This window comes from Dendrobates tinctorius, unplaced genomic scaffold, assembly GCF_039654945.1.
Source record: "Dendrobates tinctorius isolate UK_male_01 unplaced genomic scaffold, ASM3965494v1 ptg000767l, whole genome shotgun sequence".
NCBI lineage: Eukaryota > Metazoa > Chordata > Amphibia > Anura > Dendrobatidae > Dendrobates > Dendrobates tinctorius.
In genome coordinates this window covers 11,899-37,807 of record NW_027362407.1, presented here as the reverse complement: position 1 = coordinate 37,807, position 25,909 = coordinate 11,899, and the positions used below count along the sequence as shown (strand labels likewise).

The following is a 25,909-nucleotide window of genomic DNA, read 5'->3' as shown; positions in this document are numbered from 1 at the left end:
CTAACTTCATCACGCAATTTTGTTCCGAACACACAGAAATTAGGAAAATCCTGAGGAGTAACTGGCATATTTTATTGAATGACCCCGTATTGCAGAAATTCCTCCCAAGTAACCCTGGTGTAACGTTTAGAAGAGCCCCCACCATTAAGAGCACAGTGGCTCCTAGCCGGTTAAAAAATGTCAAAAGTAGTAGTGAATTTTTATCTGTCTATAAAACCCCCCTTAAGGGTATTTTTAAATGCGGCAAGAGGAACTGTCTATGTTGTACTTGTATCGCTCATAAAGATAAGAACTTTAAATCAACGAGTACGAACGAAGTTTTCCCTGTTAAGGAGTTTCTTTCCTGCACCACTGACTTTGTGATTTATTTGATTGAGTGCGAATGCGGTAAGCAGTATGTGGGGAGGACAACCCAACCACTACATTTGAGAATTAACTCTCACAGACACAATATTAAAAAAGGGTTTTTGAAGCATGGTCTTTCTAGGCATTGTACAGTTGAGCATAATAAAAATCCAAATGGTTTGAAAATCAGCCCCATTGAACATATTCCTAATAATATTACTGATAGAATGGGGTCACTTAACAGAAAGGAAGTTTTTTGGATTTATAGGCTGAATACTTTAAGACCTAATGGTCTTAACGAAATCACTGAAGTTTTCCTGTAAAGATAAATTGACAGCTCATCCCCTGGTCTGAATAGTTTTTTTAAATAGATATACAGTTTAATAAAGTTTATTTTTATTTATTTTTTTGTGCAACACATTTTTAAGATTGCGTTTTTATGTTTCAACTCTGGCTACCGCTCTCTGAACTTGTCATGCGTCTTTTGCTATTTCTGGTTTTATCGTCTGTAGTTCTATTGTGTATAAGTTGCTGCATGTATAATAATATAATTTTTGTGCACTTGTTTCACGCCTCCAGGGTGTGGGATTCTACTGATCCTTCTTCTTCCTTTTTTTCCCTTCCTCCTCTGGACGCGATCTTTCTCCCTCTGATCCTCTGGGCATATTTCCCTCCTTGAATCGGCTCCCTCTTCTGTGTGCCTCTGACCTCGGGTCTGTCTTTAGAAGTGTTCTTTCTCCAGCGATTCTATTTGGTTTATCAGACATGCATGCACCAACCTTTTTTTCCACTAATTTATTACCATCCTTGTTTTTATTTATTTCTTATTTTTGCATTGGGTCAGACCTGTTTTTATTCATATATATATATATATTTTATTCATATACATTTTATTCACATATATTTTTACTCATATATATTTTTATTCATTTTATTTTATACAATAAAGATTTTAACATATACATATCCATTTCTAATAATATTCACATCATTTTTATTCTTATCAACATCATATATTTTCATATAATGACTCTCATTTATTCTTTTTTCTCTTTCTCCTTCAGCAACATTTCCTCTGCTCATTTGGAGTAGCGGATTATACAGTGGCTATCACTTCTTTCTTTTTTCCTTTCCTGCGGGTTCGTTTAGCGCTTTTGTTTCTTTTATTTCTCGTTTATCTTCACTCTCTCTTTCTCTTTTCAAACATTTACCTGGGAATACACCAATTGAATTAATTATGTTGGATGTACTAAGTTTTTAAGCATTTATACTGATGATCTCTGACCTTTATTCCCTTCCCAACATGTGACTCTTGGCGCCAATATTTGAACTGTGTATGTATAAAACCGGCAATGTCTTTACCTGCCTGTACATGTCATCCCCTGAGGAAGAGGTTTTATGACCTCGAAACGCGTTGGGAAATAAATATATTAAGTATACAACTTGTGAGGAGTGATGGTCTGGCAGCGCACGTTTTAATCCTAGGAAAAGTCATGGAAGAGCTACACCATCTTTACGGTATCGATAAATCGCAGAATACGCCGTACCACCCGCAGGGAAACGGAGCCTGCGAATGATTCAATCGTACGTTAATCCAAATGCTGCGCACCCTGGAGAGAGACCGCAAGGCCCGCTGGCCTGAGTATGCCCCAGAGCTGGTGTGGGTATATAACAATCGGGTGCATCGAGTGACTGGTTACACCCTCTACTCATTGCTGTTCGGACAGGAAGGCAAAGGAATTATGGAGGTGGAATTGAACCAGGAGGAGCCCAAACCCTGGACCGGGGTATCCTCGTGGGTCCGCAACCACCGGCACCGGCTGCAGACCCTCCACTGTATCGTCCATACAAAGCTCCAGGATCTAGAACATCAGGGGGGAGCAATGCCCCCACCTATTGACTTTCAGACAGGGGATCAGGTACTCGTACTTGATCAACGTCCCCAAAACAAGTTAGAACCACGGTGGGAGGTGAACCCGTACCGAGTGTTGTGCCGAGCAAGCCCCGACGGGCCTGTGTACGAAATACAAACTGAAGGAAACAACGCGCCCCTCACTTGGGTTGTGCACCGTAACATGTTACGGCCTTGTACGTCTACCGATCCCCCGCGGCTCGAACCGACCCTCCAGGTCCCCGACCCCCCGCCCACGGTCTGGGACCTGGATGACGAAGAGGACTTCCCCATCGCATCTGCGGGTCACCCCAGTAGTGGCACTACAGTAGACCCGGGAATCCCACCAGAACCAACTATTCGACCACCTTCCACCACCCCAGAAGACTCAGGAAGACCCAGGACCAGTTTGTATGGCGACAAGGACTGTCGTCCCAAAAAACTAACCCGAGTCTACGAAAACCCTCGCCCGAGGACTGGCGAGCATACAGGGCAGGGGAGTGTGGGAGGAACGGCCCCCGTCGAGTGTCCGGGTCGGAACCAAGGGAGCCGTCATCTGGGTTCCGGGGGAAACTGTCCCCGGGGAACAGAGTTCGGGGACGGACCGTTGTGACAGACAGATGGGCTGAGGAAGGGACCAGTATAGAGGAGGCGGGGAATTCCCGGGACGGTAAGTCAGCAGACTGGGACAGAGGCAGCAGGAGACCGTGGGAGCGACTGAAAGCTAGAGCGACTTACCAGTGCCAGGGAAGACGCTCACTGAGGACTCCAGAGGGATGGCGCCAAGGCGATCATCTGAGACTTGCTGCCCCGCTCCAGCCCGCGGCCACTGCGGCCCCAGTTCGACCCGTGGCCGCTGCCGCCTCACCTCAGCCCGCGGCTGTGGCCTACCCGCGGTCGCCCGTGGCCGATGCCATCTCGCTCCAGCCCGCGGCTGCGGCCTGTTCCCCGCCACCCGCAGCCACCCAAGTACAGTGCCGTCGGCGGCCACTACTGTCCCACTCCAGTCCGCAGCAGAGGCCGAGCCTCTGCTGGCCGCGGACTCCCCGTCGCAGCCGTTAGCTGCGCAGGTGGCCTGTCATTCGCCACCCCACATCGCTGCTGCTTTCCCCATTCCGGGTGCTGCGGCCCATCCATCCAAGGACTCCACCGGGGCCTGTGGGGCTCCAGTGTCATCAGTGTGCCGGAGCGCGCGAAGACTTCGTCAACGCCTCAACAACTAGGTCCAGTGACTACTACGACAAAAGACCACCATCCCGAACGGCAAGGGACGCCTGGATGGCTAAGTTGACTATATAACTAAGGACCCATAGGCGGCCATACCGCGGCCCTGTAGTGACCGGCTATTGCCGGAAGTAGTCGTGTTTTACCTGTTTGTGTTTGCTTGTTTAGAGCCCCTGCGAGGGCAACCCGTGTTACCCCTTTTGTTGATCAGGCCGTGACTGAGGAAAGTTCCCTCTAGTCTTATAAACATTATTATAGAAAACACCAAATTGTCTCGCGACTCATCACTGCATCCTGCGTACCTGCAAAACACCACACAGCCACTGAAGCCCCAGATCATGTGACCCCTGACTCCGCTCCTCCTGTGACCTCATCACAGGTCCAGTGTGCACAGAATATCCCAGGACCTCATTGCTGACTGAGAGGTGGGGGGCCCACTGCTGGCACCGGGGCCCCACACCGCCTTCTCAGGGGCCCATAGCGGCTGGGCAGCAGAGTAGGGGGATCGCTTGTCCCTGCTCTGCCACAGAATAGTGGTGTAGTTTAGTTTAGCTCCAGTGGGCCCCCTCAGAGCGCCGGGCCCGGGGCCACCGCCCCTTCTGCCCCCCGGTAGCTACGCTACTGCCCTGACCCCATTGGCATTCTCAAGACGAAAATAAGGATGTGATCAACATTCAAAAAGAACAAGCCATAAATCATCTCCAGACGGCAGGAGCAAATAAGGAGAGCTGAACGCTGTTATACAGCTGGGCCTAAAATCTACATCTTTTCTCCACTTACACAACATATGTAAGCCCCTATAAGAGAAATGCAAAGTATCTTTATCTCCTAATTAAGTTTACCTACATGGTAATTAACGTTTGTTATATTGCACCATCGTATTCCGTGTTGCTGTACAAAGACGAATGTAAAAATGACTCCAGCTACATACCCTGAGAACGCGTGAGCTCACAGTCTAAGAAGTATGGAAAATGGCACGCTACTATTGTTTATGGGATAATGGACACCAAATATCTCAATCGCCGTCAATAATTGGGTGGCATCCGCTGCCATCTCCTGTTTTGTGGCCTTCTTTATCCCTGCATTGACAGCCACCTTGGAGAACCTCACAAGTTCAAGAGAGAATGGGCCAGTGTCATGAGATGTATAGCAGTGTTTGTTGGCATCAATCACGCTAGTGCTGTATCCTTCCGTCTGAATGTTACAACCAGTGCTGCCTTTTTATTGGTGGCTTTATGATCTGCAATGTGTTGTAAGGCATGTGTATGGCCATATTATGGTGCAGCCCTGTACAGCACTATAGTAGGGCACCTTAACTGTGGCTCCATATGCTTTTGACTTTTAGGTCTTGATTTCTAGCATACTCCTTTAGGTTACATGTAAGAAAACTGCTTTGGATGTTGGTCTAAGTGTCATGTCTTGTAGGACTCCATGTGCTGCAATAGTCTCCATGCCATGTATGAGATGTTTGGATCAAAAGAGGTTTATCATTACCAATGGTTTGGTGCTAATTGATTACGCCGTCCAGCAGCCATGTGAGTACTCTCTGGCCGCTGGATGTGAACCCTGAAAACCACTCTTCTATACCTAGTCGGCCTGGTGCGAAGGTGCAATTACTTCAAGCTACAGCAATAATGTTGCATTAGACCTGTTAATCAAGAGGAGGTAGGAGGCAGTACTCAGGTCTTTCATACAGTGGCCACAGATTATTGATTACCCAGTGGGCTGGGTCTTGCACCAATTGCATTTATCGATCAATGTTTTGTGTTCATTATTTCCATGGAATCCAAGCTCTTGTGAAAGCCTCCGGTTATTTAAGGGTGTAAATGTAATCGTACACTGTGTGACTTCTGTTCTGTTCCTTAACTTCAATCTTTCAATCAGAAACTGGATTTTGCTAATAACGTTCTGCTGTCCCTGACGCTGGCAGCCTTGTCGTTGGGCCTGTGGTGGACGTTTGATCGTTCCGGTAGTGGCCTGGGACTTGGGATTACAATAGCCTTTCTTGCAACACTCATCACACAATTCTTGGTCTATAATGGAGTATACCAGTATGTTGCGTGTTTTTTGTTTCTGAGGGATAAAAATTTACAAACCTAATGGGTTTTTCCAGCTCTGCCGGTCGGTTTCCCCAGCTTAAATGATGTTGTCATCCCAACATGTGACCAAGCAGGCATTTACTGCCATTGGCAGTGATCTCGGTAATGTCTGCAGGCCCCATCCTAGCTGGAGGTGGGTAAACAGACCAGCTGGTGACCAGGGAAGGGAGGGATGGCATGGGAGTGTCAGGCGATTGGTGAGGGAAATATTACTTCTCTTGTTTTTGAGGGCTTTCATTTTTTCACCTTATCAGCTGTTTTAAATCTTTTTTAATGGACTGGGAAACCACATATACTCTGTCTACGGCAGGGGTCTTAAAATAAAGCTGCTTCCTGAGTCACTTAAAGAAATAAATAAATAAATAAATAAATAAAAAAAGTAAATGGTGTCACATTGAAATGCCCATCATTACATACAGTATGATGGCCCCACAGCTCCATTTATACAGTGTAATGCCCCCCAGCACATGCTCCCTCTGGCCTTGTGTGGAGATCCTCTCTGGTGGGTACCAGCAGCACAAGGCGTTGTGTGAGTCATTCACCAGACGTGGCCATGAACAGCGTGCGGAACATCTCCTGTTTTGAGATATGGCACCTGACACATTTAAAGACAGTGCTGGCCCAGTTAGCCTATGGCTGCTAGGTGCTAAGATTATTCCAGGGCTGAATGCTTGAGGCCCCTGGTCTATAGAGTCTATGGAACTAGAAAAAAACACCAAGTCTGCTTCTTTCCCAGAAACAGCTTTGCCTCTTTCAAGTAAAGAAGGTGGAGTGCTAGAAACGGTACCACTGATTCTCAAGCCACCCTTGAGATTCTACTGTACAAGTTAAGGGGTATTCCCATCTCCAAGATCCTATCCCAATAAGTAGTAGGTGTATAATATTAGCATATTCTTCCAATTAGAAATGTTTTGGTTTTTTTTTCTTATTCACTTAGTCTCCTTCCCCATGTGCAGGCTCTGCAGGACCTTGGGTATCCATGACTACTACCACTGATATAGTGACAGTTACCTTGTTGCTAGTAGTCGTGACCATGGATATCTGCCACTATATCAGTGGCCGTAATCATGGATACCCAAGGTCCTGCAATGCCTGAACATGAGGAAAGGGACATGGCGAATCAGAAAAACTAACTACATTTCTAATTGGAAGTATATGCTAATATTACAGCTACTACTTATTGGGATAGGATCTTGGAGATTGGAATAACCTTTAAGTCCATTCAACGTGTATGATCTGATGAAACGGGCTTTACTTCTAAATTAGAATATAAGCTCTTCTACTAGTCATCAACTATTTGTGCTGGACAACTATGGTGGCAAAGTTTTTAGCAGATTGTTTCCTACTAGAAATCTGAGAGAAAATGGTGGTAAAACTGAATGCTCCTTACTCGCCTTGAGGGAAACAGAGTTTGTTTTTTCATGTTCTTAACTCTTGTTTTGCTTTCTTTTAGGTACACCTCCCCAGACTTCCTCTATATTCGATCCTGGCTGCCGTGCATATTCTTTTCTGGTGGGGTGACTGTTGGAAATATAGGAAGGCAGCTAGCCATGGTAATTTTTTTATTTAAATATATTTGAAAAGTAAAAAATCAAAATGTTATTTACTCGGTCCCTGGGTCCAGCACTGCGTCTCAGCTGTTGCTCCCAGTGTCTGATATTTTCTGCAGTGTTGATGTCACGTTAATATTGCTGACTTGCCCAAGTTGATCTCACTGATTAGCTGCAGCGCTGGCAACATATCAGACATCTGGAGCAGTGGCGGAGACTTGGGATAGGTGAGTAAACCGCAGGGGTTTTTTTTAATGTTCAACTGTCAGAGAAATAGTGCGCGTAACATTGTTCCTGTGCACAGCATGTACCAACTAGTCTAGTATTAAGTATATACTGTATCTGTTTACAAGAAAACCGAAAAAACAATGGAAGCTTAAATACCATAAAAAATGGATTTTTATTTAGTACATGCAACAATGCAAATGTTACATATTTTCATAATAAAAGACAAATTTTATTTAATAAATGCAACAATGCCAATTAAAAGCGGGTAACACCAATACAAAAAAATTGCTGCACAAATATCCTATGGTATAGATGGATGATGCATTCCCTGCATAAAAGTGTGCCCAGATAAAGTTAAGCTTAATGGAGAATACAAAAAGGGTTATTTTACCAAAAAATGTCCAAAAGACTAGCCTACATGACCAAATCCTGGTGAAATGTTTATATATATACAAAGGCTTGTACCAAGTATTAGAGAGAAGTCTCTATTAATAGAGCAATGCAAGCATAACAATAATGGAGTGAATAAAATGACTGTGCAAAAAAAGAACCAATTCCAGACAAATAAGTCTACAAAAGGGACAAGTCCATGGTCCTTAAGGTATATAATTAAATTGCTATACTAGCATTGCCCAGGATGAATAAATAATCAAACCAATCAAGTCTAATTACCATGAGAAAGTGCTACAATAAAAGACTGGTTATGCAAAAGGTGCCAATGTAAGGAATCTGTATCTATACCTGTTAGCAGCAATGACCCCAACGCGCGTTTCACACTTGGCTTTGTCCAGGGGAGATGTACGCACTCAGACTAGATGCCTCAACATGCCCCCCATACATGTACTAAGAGAAGAACAGCACTCATTTCAAGAAAAGCTTGCACTATGTTACTGAGTAACTCGCAAACTTTTCATCTGCAAAACGCATTAATGTGAAGGCTGTCGCTTCATAATTTGGTTAGTACGTTATAGCTTGTGCAGAATCTAGCCCTTCGGATTATTGCCACATCAGACTACTCCTATACACAGCGGAACTGAGATGAGAGGAGAAATGATGGCCCGGTATTGCATCTGTTCTTCCATGATTGCAGCAGATTTTTCTGTCTCTTTAGTGGTAGGCTTTCAGATGTTTTCTGCATGATGTAAAAGGCTGGATGCCGGCTTTAAGTATCAGTGTTACAATTTCATTCTGAGAAGCTGAAGACGACATGTCTGTTATGGAGTCTTGCCATAACCTCTGGAAGTCATGATGGATGCAAGGAGAAAAGAAGAAAAATAAGATTACGTGAATAGGAGTGCATTATTTATCTACAATGGAAAATAAGGCTGTGGGGGGGAATGGTGGTATAGACAATGCCGAACATGTGGAAGCCTTCGATCTGACAAGGAGACTGTTGGCTTTTACTTAATGCTTGATAGACAGCCAAGAATTTATTTCTTTGCAAATCATATTACATATTCTAGAAGTGAACTTCTTGGTTTGCTGCCCAGGGAATAGTTAGTCTTGGTGGGCACTAGAAGTTAGAATATTTTCCATTTTTGGCTGATTGTGAGTGATTTTTGAGTCAAGTGACTGGATCACGTTTGGCACTTTTGCTTTTGTAAGGTGACTGCATACGTAGAGATCCTTGGTTGCCATCTTCTGACTAATCTCACAAAGATTTATGGTTAGATGTGATCTTTGAGCCATTTTAAACTGGTTTTCCAGGACAAGAATATTGATCTTTGATCCCATCAGATCAATGGATATCTGGGTCGCCCTCCCAGGGCTGTGGGGTACTCGGTACCGGGCCGGTGTCTGCGGGATGTGACACAGCAGTGGTGACCCGGTCCGTGGCCCTGGGCGCCCAATTAATAGGGGGAGTTTGAATGGTGGAATGTGGCTAATGGAATAGTTTGTGACGCCACCTGTGGTGTTCGGCAAGTGAGATGTTAAGCCGACGCTGCTTGCAGATCCTCTGGGGATGGTGGTGTGTTGTAGCCAAGATGGTGAAGCTCCCCACAGGTGAAGCTGTAGCCCCAGGGAAGTGTAGATGTGGAGTTAGAGGAGAGGCACAAGCGGTGTGGAAGTGGGTACCCAGATGTAGCAGTGCTGGGTGTGTGGACGCAAGAATCAATAGAGGACACCAAGGCTTGTAGTTCCAAAGCTTTACTCACAGTCTGTAGTACACACAGGTGCCTGCCTCCGTACTGTGTACTCCGGATCAGGGGCTCAATCAACCTCCAGGTCAGATGGAATGCTCCCTTCCAACGCTCCGCCAACATGTACCTTTCTGAACGTCTCCTGTTATGAATGGGTCACCGAGGAGGAAAAAACAAGCTAAGTCACAGAAAACCAGAGAGGTTGGTAACTATGCAGCTCGCAGATCCCTGATCCTAACCACACAACTAGCAGCAGCCGTGGAGCGTACCTACGATGATCCTAGACGCTTCGTCACAGCCGGAGGACTATATAAGCCTAAAGCACGAAAAGGGAAAAACTAACTGCCCCAGAGCAGATCCCAAAAGAAAAACAGCCCCCACACATGTATTGACGGTGAAACAAGATGAAAGCACAAACACAGGCAGGAAAATAGGCTGAGCAAGCGATGGGGCCCAAACTAACTAGAAAGAATAGGAAAGGAAAGACACTGTCTGCAATCTGCCAAAAGCCCTACAAAAATAATGTCCAACACTTCTGATAGCAAAATTAACCCTGAAGTCACTAGACTTCTCCCACTATATCAGCAGTCTGAAATATTCTGAGACAGGGCAAAAAGAGGCCAATCTAATAAAGGTACAAAAACAGCAAATTGGCAAATACAGATAAATAAGAGTGGAAAATCAGCACAGGCCTATACGGGGCTGGCTGACCACACAAAAAACTGAATAGACCAACAAAATCAAGTGTGAACATTAGCAGAAAACTTAGCTTGAGATGACTGGAACAGAGCTGAAAACCTAGACCTGAAAAGCCAGAGGAATCACCAGCACCAGCATAGGGCGTCGGCAGTCTTAAATCCAGTCTAAGATTCCTGAGGTCCAATCGTCATCCTCATTATCAGGTGGCAGATCATTACTGATTAAATCAGCCTCGCTACCTCCTGTTACCACCAGAGGGAGCAAGGAAGGAGAACTCACACCTGGTGGACCAGAGAATGAACTCACAACAGTCTCCTCTTATAGCGCCTTTAAGTGTGAAGTACTCCCAGTACTGAGTTACACTGGAGTGCCTCCTGACTGATGTTCCCAAGAACTCTACTTGTACGGCAGACAGATGTAGCCTGCTTCGGGGACTCCTCACTCCTGAGTCCCGGCTCACTATCCAAGTTGCTGTTGTGCCCCCAAGTCTTAGATGGGAGTAGTGCATTTACAGCCCACTACTCCACCGGTGTCTGCTGCAGGACCATTAGCATCCATACAACCTCGGGGACCGGGCCACGGCCTTGCGCTTAGAACTTCTAGGCAGGGTTCTCTCCTAACCCACGTCTTCTCTGTTTCCTTTTACTCCTTCGTTCCATACTAATCTCTCCTTCTCCTGGAAGATCAGGATTCAGTTCAATGTTTTTCTCCTTCTTTCCTTTCCCGTGCTAGCAGACCCAGGTCACTGAGGTCTGCTGCAGCAGCTCCTTCCTCCATCCCTCTCTCAGGGATCTTCTTTCCTCACTCCTCTCTGAGTGGCTTCCTCTCTCAGACTGACCTACTGTCTGATTGACCTGTAATTCTATACCTTCCCGCTCTTTTATGTTATCTCAACTCCACCTGCCTCCCAGCACGTTCAGTGTTCCAAGCAGAGAGCCACAAAAGGTGCTCTGCTACACTCCAAGCAGCGATCCGCAATGTGGCTTTGCTGAACTACTCTGTTGTTTGGGGTGCGAGTGTTGGAGCGTGGTTAGGAGCCTCCAACTTACCTGGATGGTGGGGCACCACACCTCAGGAGGAGGTGCAGTGCCTCTGTGGCGACTGAGCCTCAGGGGCGCCACATATCCATCCCTTGCTTTCCTGCCAATCAGCTGGCCACAGCACTCCAGCAAGAGCAGTCTTCCCTGCATTGTCTACCATGCACAGCTCCATACACCTTATAGTGGCTATTCCTGGTATTGCAGTTTTGTTCTATTCACTTAAGTGTAGCTGTCATTTACATTTTTATTGCATAAATCAATAGTACACATATAAAATAAGCAACGTTGTAATATCTTATCAGATGCATCTGCTTTCTCCTCCTCCTGGACTGATCTTTCACTCTCAAGTGATGGTTAAAATCTGTATTCAGTGAAGACAGACTTTCCGATTATTGAGATGAGAGATGTCAGTTGGTGCTTATAAAGTTCTATGGAAGAGGAACTAGAGAAAGACATTCTACTGCAGGTTACACTTTAAATTATACTGAGCTGCAGTACCAGGCATGGCCACCACAAGTGGTCTGGTGCTGTGCCCATCCCTTCAACCAGCTGATTGGCTCCTGATTCTATGGATAGACCATCGATATTGTAGTCACGGAAAACCCATCTAAACTGATGACCCTGTACATGCAAATACGACCAGCAAAGACTGTATTCCAAGGGCAGCAGATGTAAGCAAATTGACGAACGTTTACCTTCTAAATGTGTAATTTATCATCCTGGAAGAAGAACCTGCTACTTTTTTTATTTTTTTCCTGTATTGCAGCCTTATTAATATTTGCAGTCTTTGATTGCCTTGTAAAAAGAAAAGTGCATTTGTCACTTCATTAAACTTGTGGTGTTTTCATTCTTCTATAGTATTTGTGAGCACAGAGAATTCACCATCGCATCAAATGACCTGTACTTTATGGTGATTTTACAGCAATCCGTCAGTTTACAAAGTGCAATGTGTTAAAAAAAATAACTTAAAGGGAATCTCTCTGATCGAGGTGGTAGTGTTACAATTAATATTGCACAATTTTTTTAGACTTGTAGGTGCCCTTTTTATAGGGACGGTGGTATCTTCCATATCTATACAATGATCGTGTTCACTTTAGCTAAGCAGTAAATATGAGAAGCAAAGATGTTCTGCAGTAATCTGCTATCTTGTACCATGGCTCCACTAATACTAGACCATCGGGGGGCTCCACTAATACTAGACCATCGGGGGCTCCACTAATACTAGACCATCGGGGGCTCCACTAATACTAGACCATTGGGGGGCTCCACTAATACTAGACCATTGGGGGCTCCACTAATACTAGCCCATCGGGGGGCTCCACTAATACTAAACCATCGGGGGGCTCCACTAATACTAGCCCATCGGGGGGCTCCACTAATACTAAACCATCGGGGGCTTTCACTGACATTTCAGATGAGACTTTCTGCTGCTTTTATCGACCTGGAAAACCCCTTTGAGCATTCATAATATTTTAATAGTACAGTCTATAAAATTGGAAACTGTTTAGATTTTGCTCACCGCCTGAGTGATGTGCCCACTAGATTTTATTATGTAATGGGCAAGGCCATCTTTAACCAGGGATCTATTGTTTACCCCTTAGAAGCTGGGGGCTTATTGGTGGATAACAATATATTGCTTATGTCCCAGAAGTCCTTCTTGTGTGTACCTTGTAGGTACAGGTTTGCCTCTTTAGCATGATAGATTCCCTTTAAATTATACGAAATGTATAAATGTCATTAGGAATTGTATGCTGGTGGCCCTCTGGGGCCGTGTAACTGCAGCATTACTGCAACCCGCTAAACTGTTGTAGACGTGTAACTACGTGAACCTGTCACTCATGTGGGAGCTGTAGACTAAAGCTGGCCATACACTTATGATGGCTGACGGACCTCTGCTCATTCACCCGTCAGTGATCTCTCCCTTAACCACCCACACGCTCCTCTGACACAAGTCGGGTCCTTTAAGTTTCAACACCTGGAACTTTTTCTCTTCCCTGACATCACATTTCGTCAGGATCGAATAAAAGTAGTCAAATGCGTATTTGGGCCTTAAAGGGGTATTCCCATTTCCAAGATCCTATCCCAATATACAGAGTGGGCCATTTATATGGATACACCTAAATTCAATGTGAAGAGGATCATGTGACACATCAAACTTATTGAGAATTTCACAAGAAAAACAATGGTGTATCCATATAAATGGCCCACCCAAGGGGTAGCCATAGGAATGGCCCACCCTGTATTATCAAATGCCCCTATTAGAAATGTAGTATAGTTCTTCTGATTCTCTGTCTCTTTCCTCGTGTGCAGGGCATTGCAGTAGCTTAGGTGTCCATGGTTACGACCACTAGCAACTAGATAACTGTCACTATATAAGTGGCCGTAACCATGGATACCTATGGAAAGGGACATAGCAACTCAGGAGAACCATACTACCTTTCTAATTGGAGGTATTTGATATTATTATTACACCTACTACATACTGGGTGTCATGTCCCACGACTTGGGAAATCATTTAATATTTGCATTGTTTGTGTTGCATCTCTGTTGCTAGGCAGAAGTTTGCCTTTCCCTGTATTTTGTTCCAACTCTCTCCCTGTAGTCCTGTGATGTATGTTTGTTCACTCCTTCATTCTCCATTTTGTGATCGTCCCTCCATCTGTATGCATCCTGTTACATGTCCTCTGAAGAATATTCCTTTTTACCTGCTGCTTTCATCATAATACAAGAATTTCAGTTAAAGCATCCCTCTTTTCCTGGAGTCTTCTTACATGAGATCGTGGCTGAGTTAAGCTGTCTGATTAATCGGTATGAACGTGAGTACAGGTCGACACGGAAGGGGCCCAGAAAGAGAGGTCTATCCAGGCACCATACGTTCTACATATCCATGAGTCAGAATAGTAAAAAGGAATAACCTGCCTTCAGAGACAGTAACTCAAGGTCTGTGCTAAATCTCAGTGGAAAAGGACTTTTCCCAGATAGACTAACCCAGTTCCAGCCAGACCCCAGCGTGCATAGAAGCTACACACTGCAGCTGAACAGAGAGGAATATAACTCCCATCATTACACAGGACCCTGCAGCTGCTCCAGCATTAGATACAAAGTATCACCTCTGTGCAGAGTCTCTGTGTATTTCCTGTTGCTGAACAGTGGGAAGTATAACCCCCATCATCAACTCTTCCTGCCTGCAATCTAATCATGTCTGAAGCAAGGAATACAATGTCCCTACCAGACTTACAAGCACAGGAAAGAGACCCAGACCCCCATCCACCATATAGCGAAAGGGGAAAACGTACAGTCAAACCCACATGGAAAGTCATGGAGAATTTAGAGACTGCAAAATGTGAATTATATAGTGATGTGTCTTCAGTATGGAAGAAAGTGCTGAGTCATATAGACACTGCATCAAGGCCTGCTTCTCATGAGTTACCACCAGAGGGAGTCCTAGAACAATTATGCACAGCATACCAAATGTATATAGAGAAGAGTGACCAATACATTATTCTCCTGAAGAAACTGAATCTCCCAGAGACTTTAAACGAATTGCAAGGTTTCCAGCAGCTTAATTCTGAAAGAGACTGCACTGTACGTGACATTAAAGCCAAGATAGAGGCTAGAATCGCACGAACACCAGATGCATCAACTCGCTCATCCAAATCGTGTAAGCACTCAAAACGTTCATCTAGGTCAAGTTCATCAAAATATTCTACTCTTACTGAGCAGCTTATAAGAGCACGTGCTAAGGCTGAAACTACTAAGGTACAAGCTGCCTTTGCACAAAAGAGAGCAGAAATGGATGCAGCTGCTGCACAAAATAGAGCAGAAATGGATGCAGAAGCGGCACGCGTGAAAGCGGAAAAGGAAGCTCTAGAGAAGGAATGTGAGCATGCAACAGCCATGGCAGAATTAAAGGTACTCGAGCAGGCTGTCAGTGGGAGTCAAAGAGACAGCGTCAGATTGTGTGAAATGGAGGCAGAAGACCCTATTGAACGCACAAGAGACTACGTGCTAAGCCAAGATGGCGATCCGCAGATCATCACTAACACTCTTGATGGTGTTGACACTTCTCTAGAGCACCAGCATGCCGATCCACTTACAGAATCCTGCATTCAAGGTCAATATACCCTCGACAACCACACAGTGCCACCTCCACATGTAGCAGAAACTATACCCACCAAACCAGTTGCTGAACTAAATGCATATGCCACTCCATACTTCCCCATGTTTCAAGGCCAAGACGTCTCCACCTCTATGTACAACACCGCTCAGCCTACAATTGTGCATCCTAAGTCAGAAAGAACAGACATGTCCGACTTCGCAAGGTACATGATTCACCGTGAACTTACTAAAACCGGTCTCACAAGGTTCGACGACCAACCTGAAAATTACAGAGGTTGGAAAAGTGCCTTTAGAACCGTAACTGGTGACCTCGGCATCACTGCTGCGGAAGAGCTGGACCTGCTGATCAGATGGTTAGGACCACAATCCACAGAGCGTGTCAAGAGACTCAGGTCTGTACATATCAGTAATCCAACGGCTGGTCTCATGGCTGCATGGGAAAGACTAGAGAGAAACTTTGGAAGTCCAGAAGCCATAGAGGATGCACTGTTCAAGCGACTACAGAGTTTTCCAAAGATATCCAGCAAGGACAGTTCAAAGTTCCTAGAGCTCAGTGACCTGCTGTTAGAGCTCCAGCTGGCCAAGGCAGACACCCACCTACCTGGCCTTAGCTACCTGGACACTGCTCGTGGAGTAAACCCCATTATCTCCAAGCTACCATACAATGTACAAGAGAAGTGGACTGCAATAGGGTCAAAATACAAGAAAGACCATCAAGTGTCATTTCCTCCGTTCTCCTACTTCTGTGAGTTTATAAAAGACATTGCAGAGCGTAAGAATGACCCAAGCTTTTCCTACGGAGAATCCAGTGGCCCAGCTTCACCTCCCTCTAAATACGTGAGCACACGCTCGAATGACAGAAACCGCAGGGGTCCAGTGTCAGTGAAGAAGACGGATATTCTTCCCTTACCAACATCAGCCCCAGGCAAGAGCAACAAGGGTGAAAAGATAGAGAACCCAAATCGTGAGTGTCCCATCCACAAGAAGCCACATCCCTTGAAAAAGTGCATCGGCTTCAGGAAGAAACCGCTCCAAGAACGCAAGGAACTTCTAAAGAAGTTCGGGGTATGCTACAGATGTTGTGCTTCTACTGAACACCTTGCTAAAGACTGTAAAACTACAATTAATTGTATGGAGTGTGACAGTGAGGATCACGTACAAGCACTCCACCCATACCGTCCTGACTCTACACGTACTCCTTCCACCACCACGAGCCATGGCGGGGAGGACGCAGCTCAAACTGCAAGTCATACCACAATATCTTCTTCATGCACAGAAGTCTGCGGAGAAGGTCTCTGGGACAAGTCCTGTGCGAAGATTTGCCTGGTGAACGTATATCCCAACGGTCACCCAGAGAAAGCCGCGAAGGTGTACGTCCTCTTGGATGATCAGAGCAACCGATCACTTGCAAGGTCAGAACTCTTTGATATGTTTAACTTAAAGGGAAATGCTTACTCTTACACCTTAGGTACCTGCAGCGGTGTTACAGAGGTCTCTGGGAGAAGGGCCAGTGGTCTTATAGTGACATCCCTCGACAACACCGTGGAGATACCCTTACCCACACTTGTCGAGTGCAACCAAATTCCATCCAATCAAGAAGAGATCCCAACGCCAGAGGATGCTCTTCATCACCCACATCTCAAGGGGATAGCAAACAAGATACCAGCCCTCAACAACAGTGCAGATATCCTGATTCTGCTTGGCAGAGACATTCTCCGGCTGCACAAGGTACGTCAGCAAATTAACGGACCACACGACGCACCATTTGCCCAACGCTTTGATCTAGGCTGGGTAATTATAGGCGATGTATGCATACACAAGATGAAGAGACCTAATAACATCTCCTCTTACAAAACACACATCTTGCCAAATGGTTGCAGCACTCATTTTCAGCCATGCCCACATCATTACTGGGTGAAAGAGAAAGTGAGCAACACCAAGAGGCAACAGGAATCCTTCAACAACATGAACATGCTCCAGCCCTGGGACGAAAACCTTGGGTCAACAGTGTTCGATTCCACAAGTGAAGACAACAAGTTAGCACCCACAAGGGAAGATAAAGAATTTATAAAGGTTATGGACAAAGAATTTGATCAAGATGACTCCAACAGTTGGGTAGCTCCTTTACCCTTTCGTTTCCCAAGAGCGAGGTTGCCAAACAACCTGCAGCAAGCAACTGCAAGGTTCTAATCCTTAAAACGTACCCTAAAGAGGAAATCAGAGATGGAGAAGCATTTCATTGACTTTATGCAGAACATCTTTGACAAAGATCATGCTGAACCTGCGCCACCACTGAAGGAAGGAGAAGAATGCTGGTACCTTCCATCCTTTGGTGTCTATCACCCTCGCAAGCCTAACCAGATCAGAGTGGTGTTTGACTCCAGTGCTCAGTATGAAGGCCTCTCTCTCAAAAACCTGCTACTAACTGGATCTAACCTGAACAACAGCCTCCTTGGAGTATTGATCCGCTTCAGACAAGAACCTGTTGCTATAATGGCCGACATCCAGCAGATGTTTCATTGCTTCATCATGAAGGAAGACAGCAGAAACTATCTTAGGTTCCAATGGAACAAAGACAACGATGTCAACAATCAAGTCATAGACTACCGGATGAAGGTCCATGTCTTCGGCAACAGTCCTTCACCTGCTGTGGCGATCTACGGACTGAGATGGACAGCCCAGGAAGGTGAGAGAGAGTACGGATCCGATGCTCGTCAATTCGTAGAGAACTTCTATGTAGAAGACGGGCTCAAGTCCTTGCCCACAAGTGAAGAGGCAATTGACCTACTCTCCAGGACACAGGAAATGCTATCCACGTCAAACCTCAGACTCCACAAGATCATCTCTAACAGTCAAGAAGTAATGAGTGCGTTTCCATCTGAGGACCATGCCATGAACCTAAAGGACCTCAACCTAGGTTCTGATGTTCCTCCCACACAGCGCAGCCTTGGTCTACTGTGGGATATCAAACAGGACACCTTCACGTTCCAAGTGTCGCCCTGTGACAATCCCTTTACCAAACGAGGAGTCCTATCCGTCATAAACAGCATCTACGATTCTCTCGGGTTTGTAGCATCCATCACTATTCAAGGCAAGATACTGTTAAGACAGATCACTGCCGAGAACACTGATTGGGACACCCCGCTTCCGACTCAGAAACAGCAAAGGTGGGAGACATGGAAGAAGTCCTTGAAGTTCTTAGAGCAACTCCAAGTCCCACGTTGTTATGCTCCAATGATTCTTACCCCAGCTACACTTCTTACACAGAAGATTGGAGCTGCTACAGTTCCTCTCGGGAATTTCGATAACAAGGACATTTACAAACGTCAGTGGAAGCAAGTACAACACATAGCCAACGTGTTTTGGCACCGTTGGAAGACTGAATACTTGCACCTGCTTCAAAACCGTCACAAATGGCAGACACCCAGTCCCAATCTCCAAGAAGGAGACCTTGTTCTCTTAAAAGACAAAGAGGCTCATCGTAATGACTGGCCAATGGGTCTTATAATAATAATAATAATAATAATAATAATAATAATAATAAATGGGCGGCACGGTGGCTCAGTGGTTAGCGCTGTTGCTTTGCAGCTCTGGGGTCCTGGGTTCAAATCCCACCAAGGAAAACATCTGCAAGGAGTTTGTATGTTCTCCCCGTGTTTGCGTGGGTTTCCTCCGGGTACTCCGGTTTCCTCCCACATTCTAAAGACATACTAATAGGGAATTTAGAATGTGAGCCCCATTGGGGACAGCGATTCCAATGTGTGCAAACTGTAAAGCGCTGCGGAATATGTTAGCGCTATTTAAAAATAAAGATTATTATTATCGTCTTATCACCAAGGTCATGCCCAGCGAGGACGGAAAGACTCGTAAGACAGAAGTTAAGGTGACAAAAGGGGGCTCTACCCGAACCTTCCTCCGTCCGGTCACCGATCTCGTGCTGCTACTGCCAAAGGAGGACGTCACATGAACTGAACATTGCTCCTGGACGTTGCTCACGGCGGGGAGCATTCCTCCTCATTCCCCAGTTTTTTATTGAACATTGACATTTTCCATTGGATTGCTGGGTTGGTGGAAGAGTTGGCATGTTTCCGGCTTCCCCAATCCGAAGATGGGTTTATAGTCTTGGACTTATCTTCCGGTGTTCAACGGGTCAACAACAACGAGTTGGACTTTAAAAATGTTTGATGTTTATTATTGCATACATGTTTTTCTCTTTTCTCTTGTTTTTCAGGTTCGAACGACTTCGAAGAATTACGGACATCGTGAAATCCAAGGATTTCAGATGGGGAGTGTCATGTCCCACGACTTGGGAAATCATTTAATATTTGCATTGTTTGTGTTGTTTCTCTGTTGCTAGGCAGAAGTTTGCCTTTCCCTGTATTTTGTTCCAACTCTCTCCCTGTAATCCTGTGATGTATGTTTGTTCCCTCCTTCATTCTCCATTTTGTGATCGTCCCTCCATCTGTATGCATCCTGTTACATGTCCTCTGAAGAATATTCCTTTTTACCTGCTGCTTTCATCATAATACAAGAATTTCAGTTAAAGCATCCCTCTTTTCCTGGAGTCTTCTTACATGAGATCGTGGCTGAGTTAAGCTGTCTGATTAATCGGTATGAACGTGAGTACAGGTCGATACGGAAGGGGCCCAGAAAGAGAGGTCTATCCAGGCACCATACGTTCTACATATCCATGAGTCAGATGGGAATACCCTCCTTGGAGATGGGAATACCCTCCTTTTTAAGGCTTTCCTCACGTCCCCCTCTGTACCTCAATGTGATTCTGTTATGGGAACTAAATAAATGCCTCTCGCATACAATATAGCTGCACTAAAACGCTTAATCTGATCCGATTTTTGGCTAGTAGTTCACAGTCTTTTATGCCAAGGGCTCATTCACATTTGCTTATTTTGGATCCATTTTCATTTTTAAAAAATTTGGTAATAGATGTTCATGATTTATTTTCCATATCGCATATGAAAAGAGAAGAAAAAGTTACATGTAAATATATATTTTACTTATCACTTAATTTTTTTTCTCTAAAATGCCCAGCATGTGTCAACAGCTCGGTATTGGTACCATTTTTACCCCATAGACATTTATTTCTTAAAAAAAAACAAAAAACTTTTCATTAGTTTACGCATGCACATGTTTTTTTTGGGTTTTTTTTTTTTTTATTTGCTTTTCTGCAAAAAATTAATGCTTTAACCAAAAACTGAACTACTAGATGATAAATAGACAACGCTGAGCAAAAGGGTTACAATATGGAGAGAAATGGGGGGGGGGAAATACTGCATTCCACAACACATACCTGATCCATATTGTCAAGTGTGAGAGTAAAGCCTCAAGACATAGACAGAAGTCCCTGGGGGAACGTCCTGCTTAGCCATTGTGCAGCCATGTGGTGCGCTATAAATGGTATCCAAAAGGAAAAATATGGATGCCATGAAAAAAAACCCTCCGTATGAGACCCAGAGGTGCAGATTTGGCTCTCTAGTTTGGCTATGATTATACAACGCTTTGCTTGTATGGAGCCATAATACAGTCGTGTGCACAACACCTTACTATATAAACGCCAGCAAATCTAATAAATGAATAATTAGATACTCGTGTCCAGGGGATTAGCTCGGTATTGTAGCTTCATTGATGTAAAATGGGATAAGCTGCAATAAAAAGTGCCGTCCTATGAACAATGTCTCGGTTTCTTCACACCAATTGCTGTCCGTGCACACCGGCAGCAAATAAAATGTTCTTACCACTGACAATTGGTTTAAGTCCGGGATCACACATACGAGAAACTCGGACAAGTCTCGCATTATAATACACGGCACTGCCGCCTGCACTCAGGAGCGGAGCGTGCGGCTGCATAGAAATGCATGCAACCGAATGCTCCGCTCTCGAGTGCCGGCGGCAGTGCCGGGTATTAACATGCGAGACTCGTCCGAGTTTCTTGCATGTGTGATCCCGGCCTAATATGAAAACTCCCACATCATGTGTCTGACAGGTTCACTGCCAAGAGGGTTTCTGGGGATACAAATCAGCAATAATTTCTTTAATGGGAAAAAATGGTGCATTAATTTTTTTTTGTATTTCTAAAAACTCCATTTATTATCAACATTATGAAGGTTTCTTTGTTTTGTTTGTTTTTTTTGTGAAGTTGCCTTTTTCATATTTTACTTTATGCAATGAAACTTTGTTTTGATTTCTTGCTGCAAGATGATTGGTATTCTTGTGTTACCTGGCATTAAAATTCTAGTAGTGTCTATGAGGCCGGGTCACATTGCGTTTAGGCAGTCCGTTAACAGACTGCGTTACACCGCGGTGTAACGCAGTCCATCTAACGCTGCCATTGACCCCATTATGTGACGCGTGCCGTCATTCAGTAACGTAGCCTCGGACGCGGGCTGCAGTGTCTGAGGCTCCGTCACTGCTAGCACTGGTGATTCATCTGCACTAGCGGGTATAGCATAACGCTATCATTTGGCGTTTCCGAACATATTCTCTCAACTCTAGTTGTAACGCTACACGAGATAGAGAAAGCTGACTATACACATTGGGTAGCCGTGTGCTGAATGTTCGGCCAAAGGCTATCACTCCCGACTCCACATACTTGAGAGCACTGGGGATTTCGGGATTATCTCCGCTGAGAACAAAAGTATCAGGCACTGCCAGTCCACCTGCCCGATGCTTCTCTCTACTATCTGGAGAGAGCCAGGAGCTGCCCATACACATCAGATGGCCGAGCGATCCTCACAAAATCTGTGGCTTCAGCCAGCTTTTCGCTAACGTGTATTGGGGCTGTTATTGTGACTGTCCCAAAAAAAGGTAATGGTAAACTGTACCTCCCTTCTAATGGGATGGGGTCCCTTTACCTCTATGTAGCCCACCTGTAATTGGCAAGTAATGGTTCGGTGCTCATATTCTGCTACATGTGTAAGCTATTAAAATGAGCCTTTATTAGATTTTAATAACTTAATTATTCACTATTTTGAAGTCTTTTGGGTCCTGGTTTATTAAGCTATTTTCAGCAGAATTCTGGTGAAGTTGCTCAAAAATATTGCAACATTTGGTGTTTACACGCCAGCTATGCCTATATGGACAGGGCATGACTGCACCCACCTGCATAAAGAATTAGGCGCATTGTACTCCAGCAATCCTCTTCTTACACTGGCCTGCACAGCACAGTCTTAATGAATCGTCCCATCTATTTTATTATAGAATTATAAAAACAAAAATTGTTTTTTTTCCCCAAGCCAAATCTGACCACTGTTATTTCACGTTGCCAATACTTGCAGCAAGTCTTTGAAACCAAAATCGGCCAAGATATAAAAGTACATGCGAATAATTGCACTATGCTGGACTATGGATACACTAATACTTTGTATTTTTCCAGTTAATGATCTTCACTTGTAGGCTTTCTGTGAATGCTTTATATGTGTATCAAATTTTTTTTTTATTAAAGTTGTGGATCATTTCATTTGAATCTTCTCTTTTGTTTGTGCAGTGTAGCAATGCCCTGCAACCCATTGTAGAGCACGGGTTCTTAAGAAGAATGTTGCCATTTTTAGTTTTGCATTGATTTATATAATCATGTATTATTACCGTAAAATGACACGATTTTAACATTTATTTATTTTTTCTGCTGCCAGTTTATATTTGCTGCTGTGTAACTGTTTGGGTATGACACTTGCACACCACAAATACTGCAGCCATGGGAGACTAGAGACGCACAGACCACAGCCTCCTATATTGCGTCTGCCTCAGCTGTGGCCTGTGCATTCCCCATGGGGTGTCCAGTTCATCGCTGCGGGGGAGTCAGGTGCCATTTTATTGTAGTCCAGAACTATGCTCTTGGCTACAATTTACACCCCCATATCACGCAGCTGTTGGTGACAGGAGGTCTGCGCAGTAGTTGTCAGATGTGGTGAGCACAGATCAGGAGCCTGACGCTGTACTATTATCAGACTATTGAGCAGCTCGGTAACCTGGGATTAGTCATACAATATCAGGCTGCCGACCTGTACTCACTTCAGTATTCAGAGTTCATCATCACGCTGCTGTGCTCTGAACACTGACTCCTCTCTGCTCAGTCAGTGTAAAGCCTCATTCAGATGTCCTTACATTATATATCTGAGTGAGGCTTTACACTGAGCACAGCCATTTATCTAGTCTCATCATGTATGACGGTCTGCTGAGCCGTGTATCTCATGCGGTCACTGAAACGGTGAGCAGCACACCTTCAACTAACAGAATCGGTGCTAACGACCGACCTCTGTGTCACTGTCCACTTGTCAATACCACTTTGCCGTCACTAACAAAATGGCTCCTACGCTTCATCCTGCCTTATCCTTTCCAAACATCTATAAGGCGAGGAGTGACATCTCACACATGGAGCAGATCCCACAATGTGTACTGCAGTTGCACTATCTCACATTACACTAACTTTTTATGGCAAATATCAGCAGTTGCCCCCCCCACTCCCTCCAGTTTTTAAAGTTGAAAATATGAACAAAAATTGCTATTTTATAACATTAAAAAAATATACATTTTTGCATTTTTTTTCCAATTGTTGAGAAAAAAAATGGGCACATTCCCTTTAAATCTGCCAGATCCATTTATCATCTACTGTAGATTATAAAGGGAATGTTGCTGATGAAATGTAGCCATTAAAATGTACTGTTATGCTCTGTCTGGAACTAATTGTTCTTTGTTCTGGCTATGATCGCCGTGAAGCCTTAATGCCTGTAGGCCCACTCTGATTGTCACTCGGTATCAGGAAAAAAAATATTTTTTTTAATAAAGCCAATTGGTTCATATTTTGTACTCCTTTAAGTCAATAAGGTAAAGCAAAGTTCTATGATCAACCTCCACCCCTTCCTTCTGATGTCTGCTCCTTCTGACATGGATATATTCTCAAGGTCCATATAAGAACATGGCATAACTAATATTGGCATAGTGTGTTTTTTTTAACCTATGCGTTGTCTTAAGCGTTCTGGTTGAAAACCTGAATAAATGTTCGGCACTCCTCACTACGGAATTTTGCAGGAGATAGCAGTAATTACATACACTGGGTGCAGAATTATAAGGCAAATGAGTATTTTGATCACATCATCCTTTTTATACATGTTGTCCTACTCCGAGCTGTATAGGCTTGAAAGCCAACTGCCAATTATGTAAATTAGGTGATTTGCATCTCTGTAATGAGGAGGGGTGTGGTCTAATGACATCAACACCCTATATCAGGTGTGCTTAATTATTAGGCAACTTACGTTCCTTTGGCAAAATGGGTCCGAAGAAAGATTTGACGGACTCTGAAAAGCCAAAAATTGTGAGATGTCTTGCAGAGGGATGCAGCAGTCTTGAAATTGCCAAACTTTTGAAGCGTGATCACCGAGCAATCAAGCGTTTCATGGCAAATATCCAACAGGGTCGCAAGAAGCGTGTTGATAAAAAATGGCGCAAAATAACTGCCCATGAATTGAGGAAAATCAAGCATGAAGATGCCAAGATGCCAATTGCCACCAGTTTTGCCATATTTCAGAGCTGCAACGTTACTGGAGTATAAAAAATCTCAAGGTGTGCCATACTCGGGGACATGGCCAAACTAAGGAAGGCTGAAAAATTACCACCTTTCAACAAGAAACCAAAGATAAAATGTCAAGACTGGGCCAAGAAATATCTTAAGGCTGATTTTTCTAAGGTTTTTTGAACTGATGAAATGAGAGCAACTCTTGATTGGCCAGATGGATGGGCCCGAGGCTGGATCAGTAAAGGGCAGAGAGCTCCACTCCGACTCAGACGCCAGCAAGGTGGAGGTGGGGTACTGGTATGGGCTGGTATCATCAAAGATGAACCTTTTCGGGTGGAGGATGAAGTGAAGCTCAACTCCCAGACCTACTGGCAGTTTCTGGAAGACACCTTCTTCAAGCAGTGGTACAGGAAGAAGTCGGTATCGTTCAAGAAAAGCATGATTTTCATGCATGACAATGCTCCATCACATGCATCCAAATACTCCACAGTGTGGCTGGCCAGTAAAGGTCTAAAAGAAGAAAAAATAATGATATGGCCCCCTTGTTCACCTGATCTGAACCCCATAGAGAACCTGTGGTCCCTCATAAAATGTGAGATCTACAGGGAGTGAAAACATTACACCTCTCCGAACAGTGTCTGGGAGGCTGTGGTGGCTGCTGCACGCAATGTTGATCGTAAACAGATCAAGCAACTGACGGAATGTATGGATGGAAGGCATTTGAGTGTTATCGTAAAGAAAGGTGGCTATATTGCTCACTGATTTTTTTTTTTGTTTTGTTTTTGAATGTCAGAAATGTTTATTTCTAAATTTTGTGTTGCTCTATTGGTTTACCTGGTGAAAATAAACAAGTGAGATGGGTATATATTTGGTTTTTATTAAGTCGCCTAATAATTCTGCACTGTAATAGTTACCTGCACAAACAGATATTCTCCTAAAATAGCCAAATCCAAAAAAAAACACTCCAACTTGCAAAAATATTAAGCTTTGATATCTATGAGTCTTTTGCGTTGATTGAAAACATAGTTGTTATTCAATAATAAAAAG

At 44.3% G+C, this 25,909-nt stretch overlaps 1 protein-coding gene across 1 annotated transcript; it reads left to right on the top strand.

Moving 5' to 3' along the window:
- Positions 1-4,528: 4,528 nt before the first annotated feature.
- LOC141080196 (insulin-induced gene 1 protein) lies at positions 4,529-7,112 on the top strand (the record flags this gene model as incomplete). The annotated part of the gene is made up of 3 exons (XM_073565435.1): positions 4,529-4,642; positions 5,345-5,511; positions 7,013-7,112. Coding segments are annotated over 3 exons (381 nt in total), but the record flags the coding sequence as incomplete, so codon positions are not given.
- Positions 7,113-25,909: the final 18,797 nt, after the last annotated feature.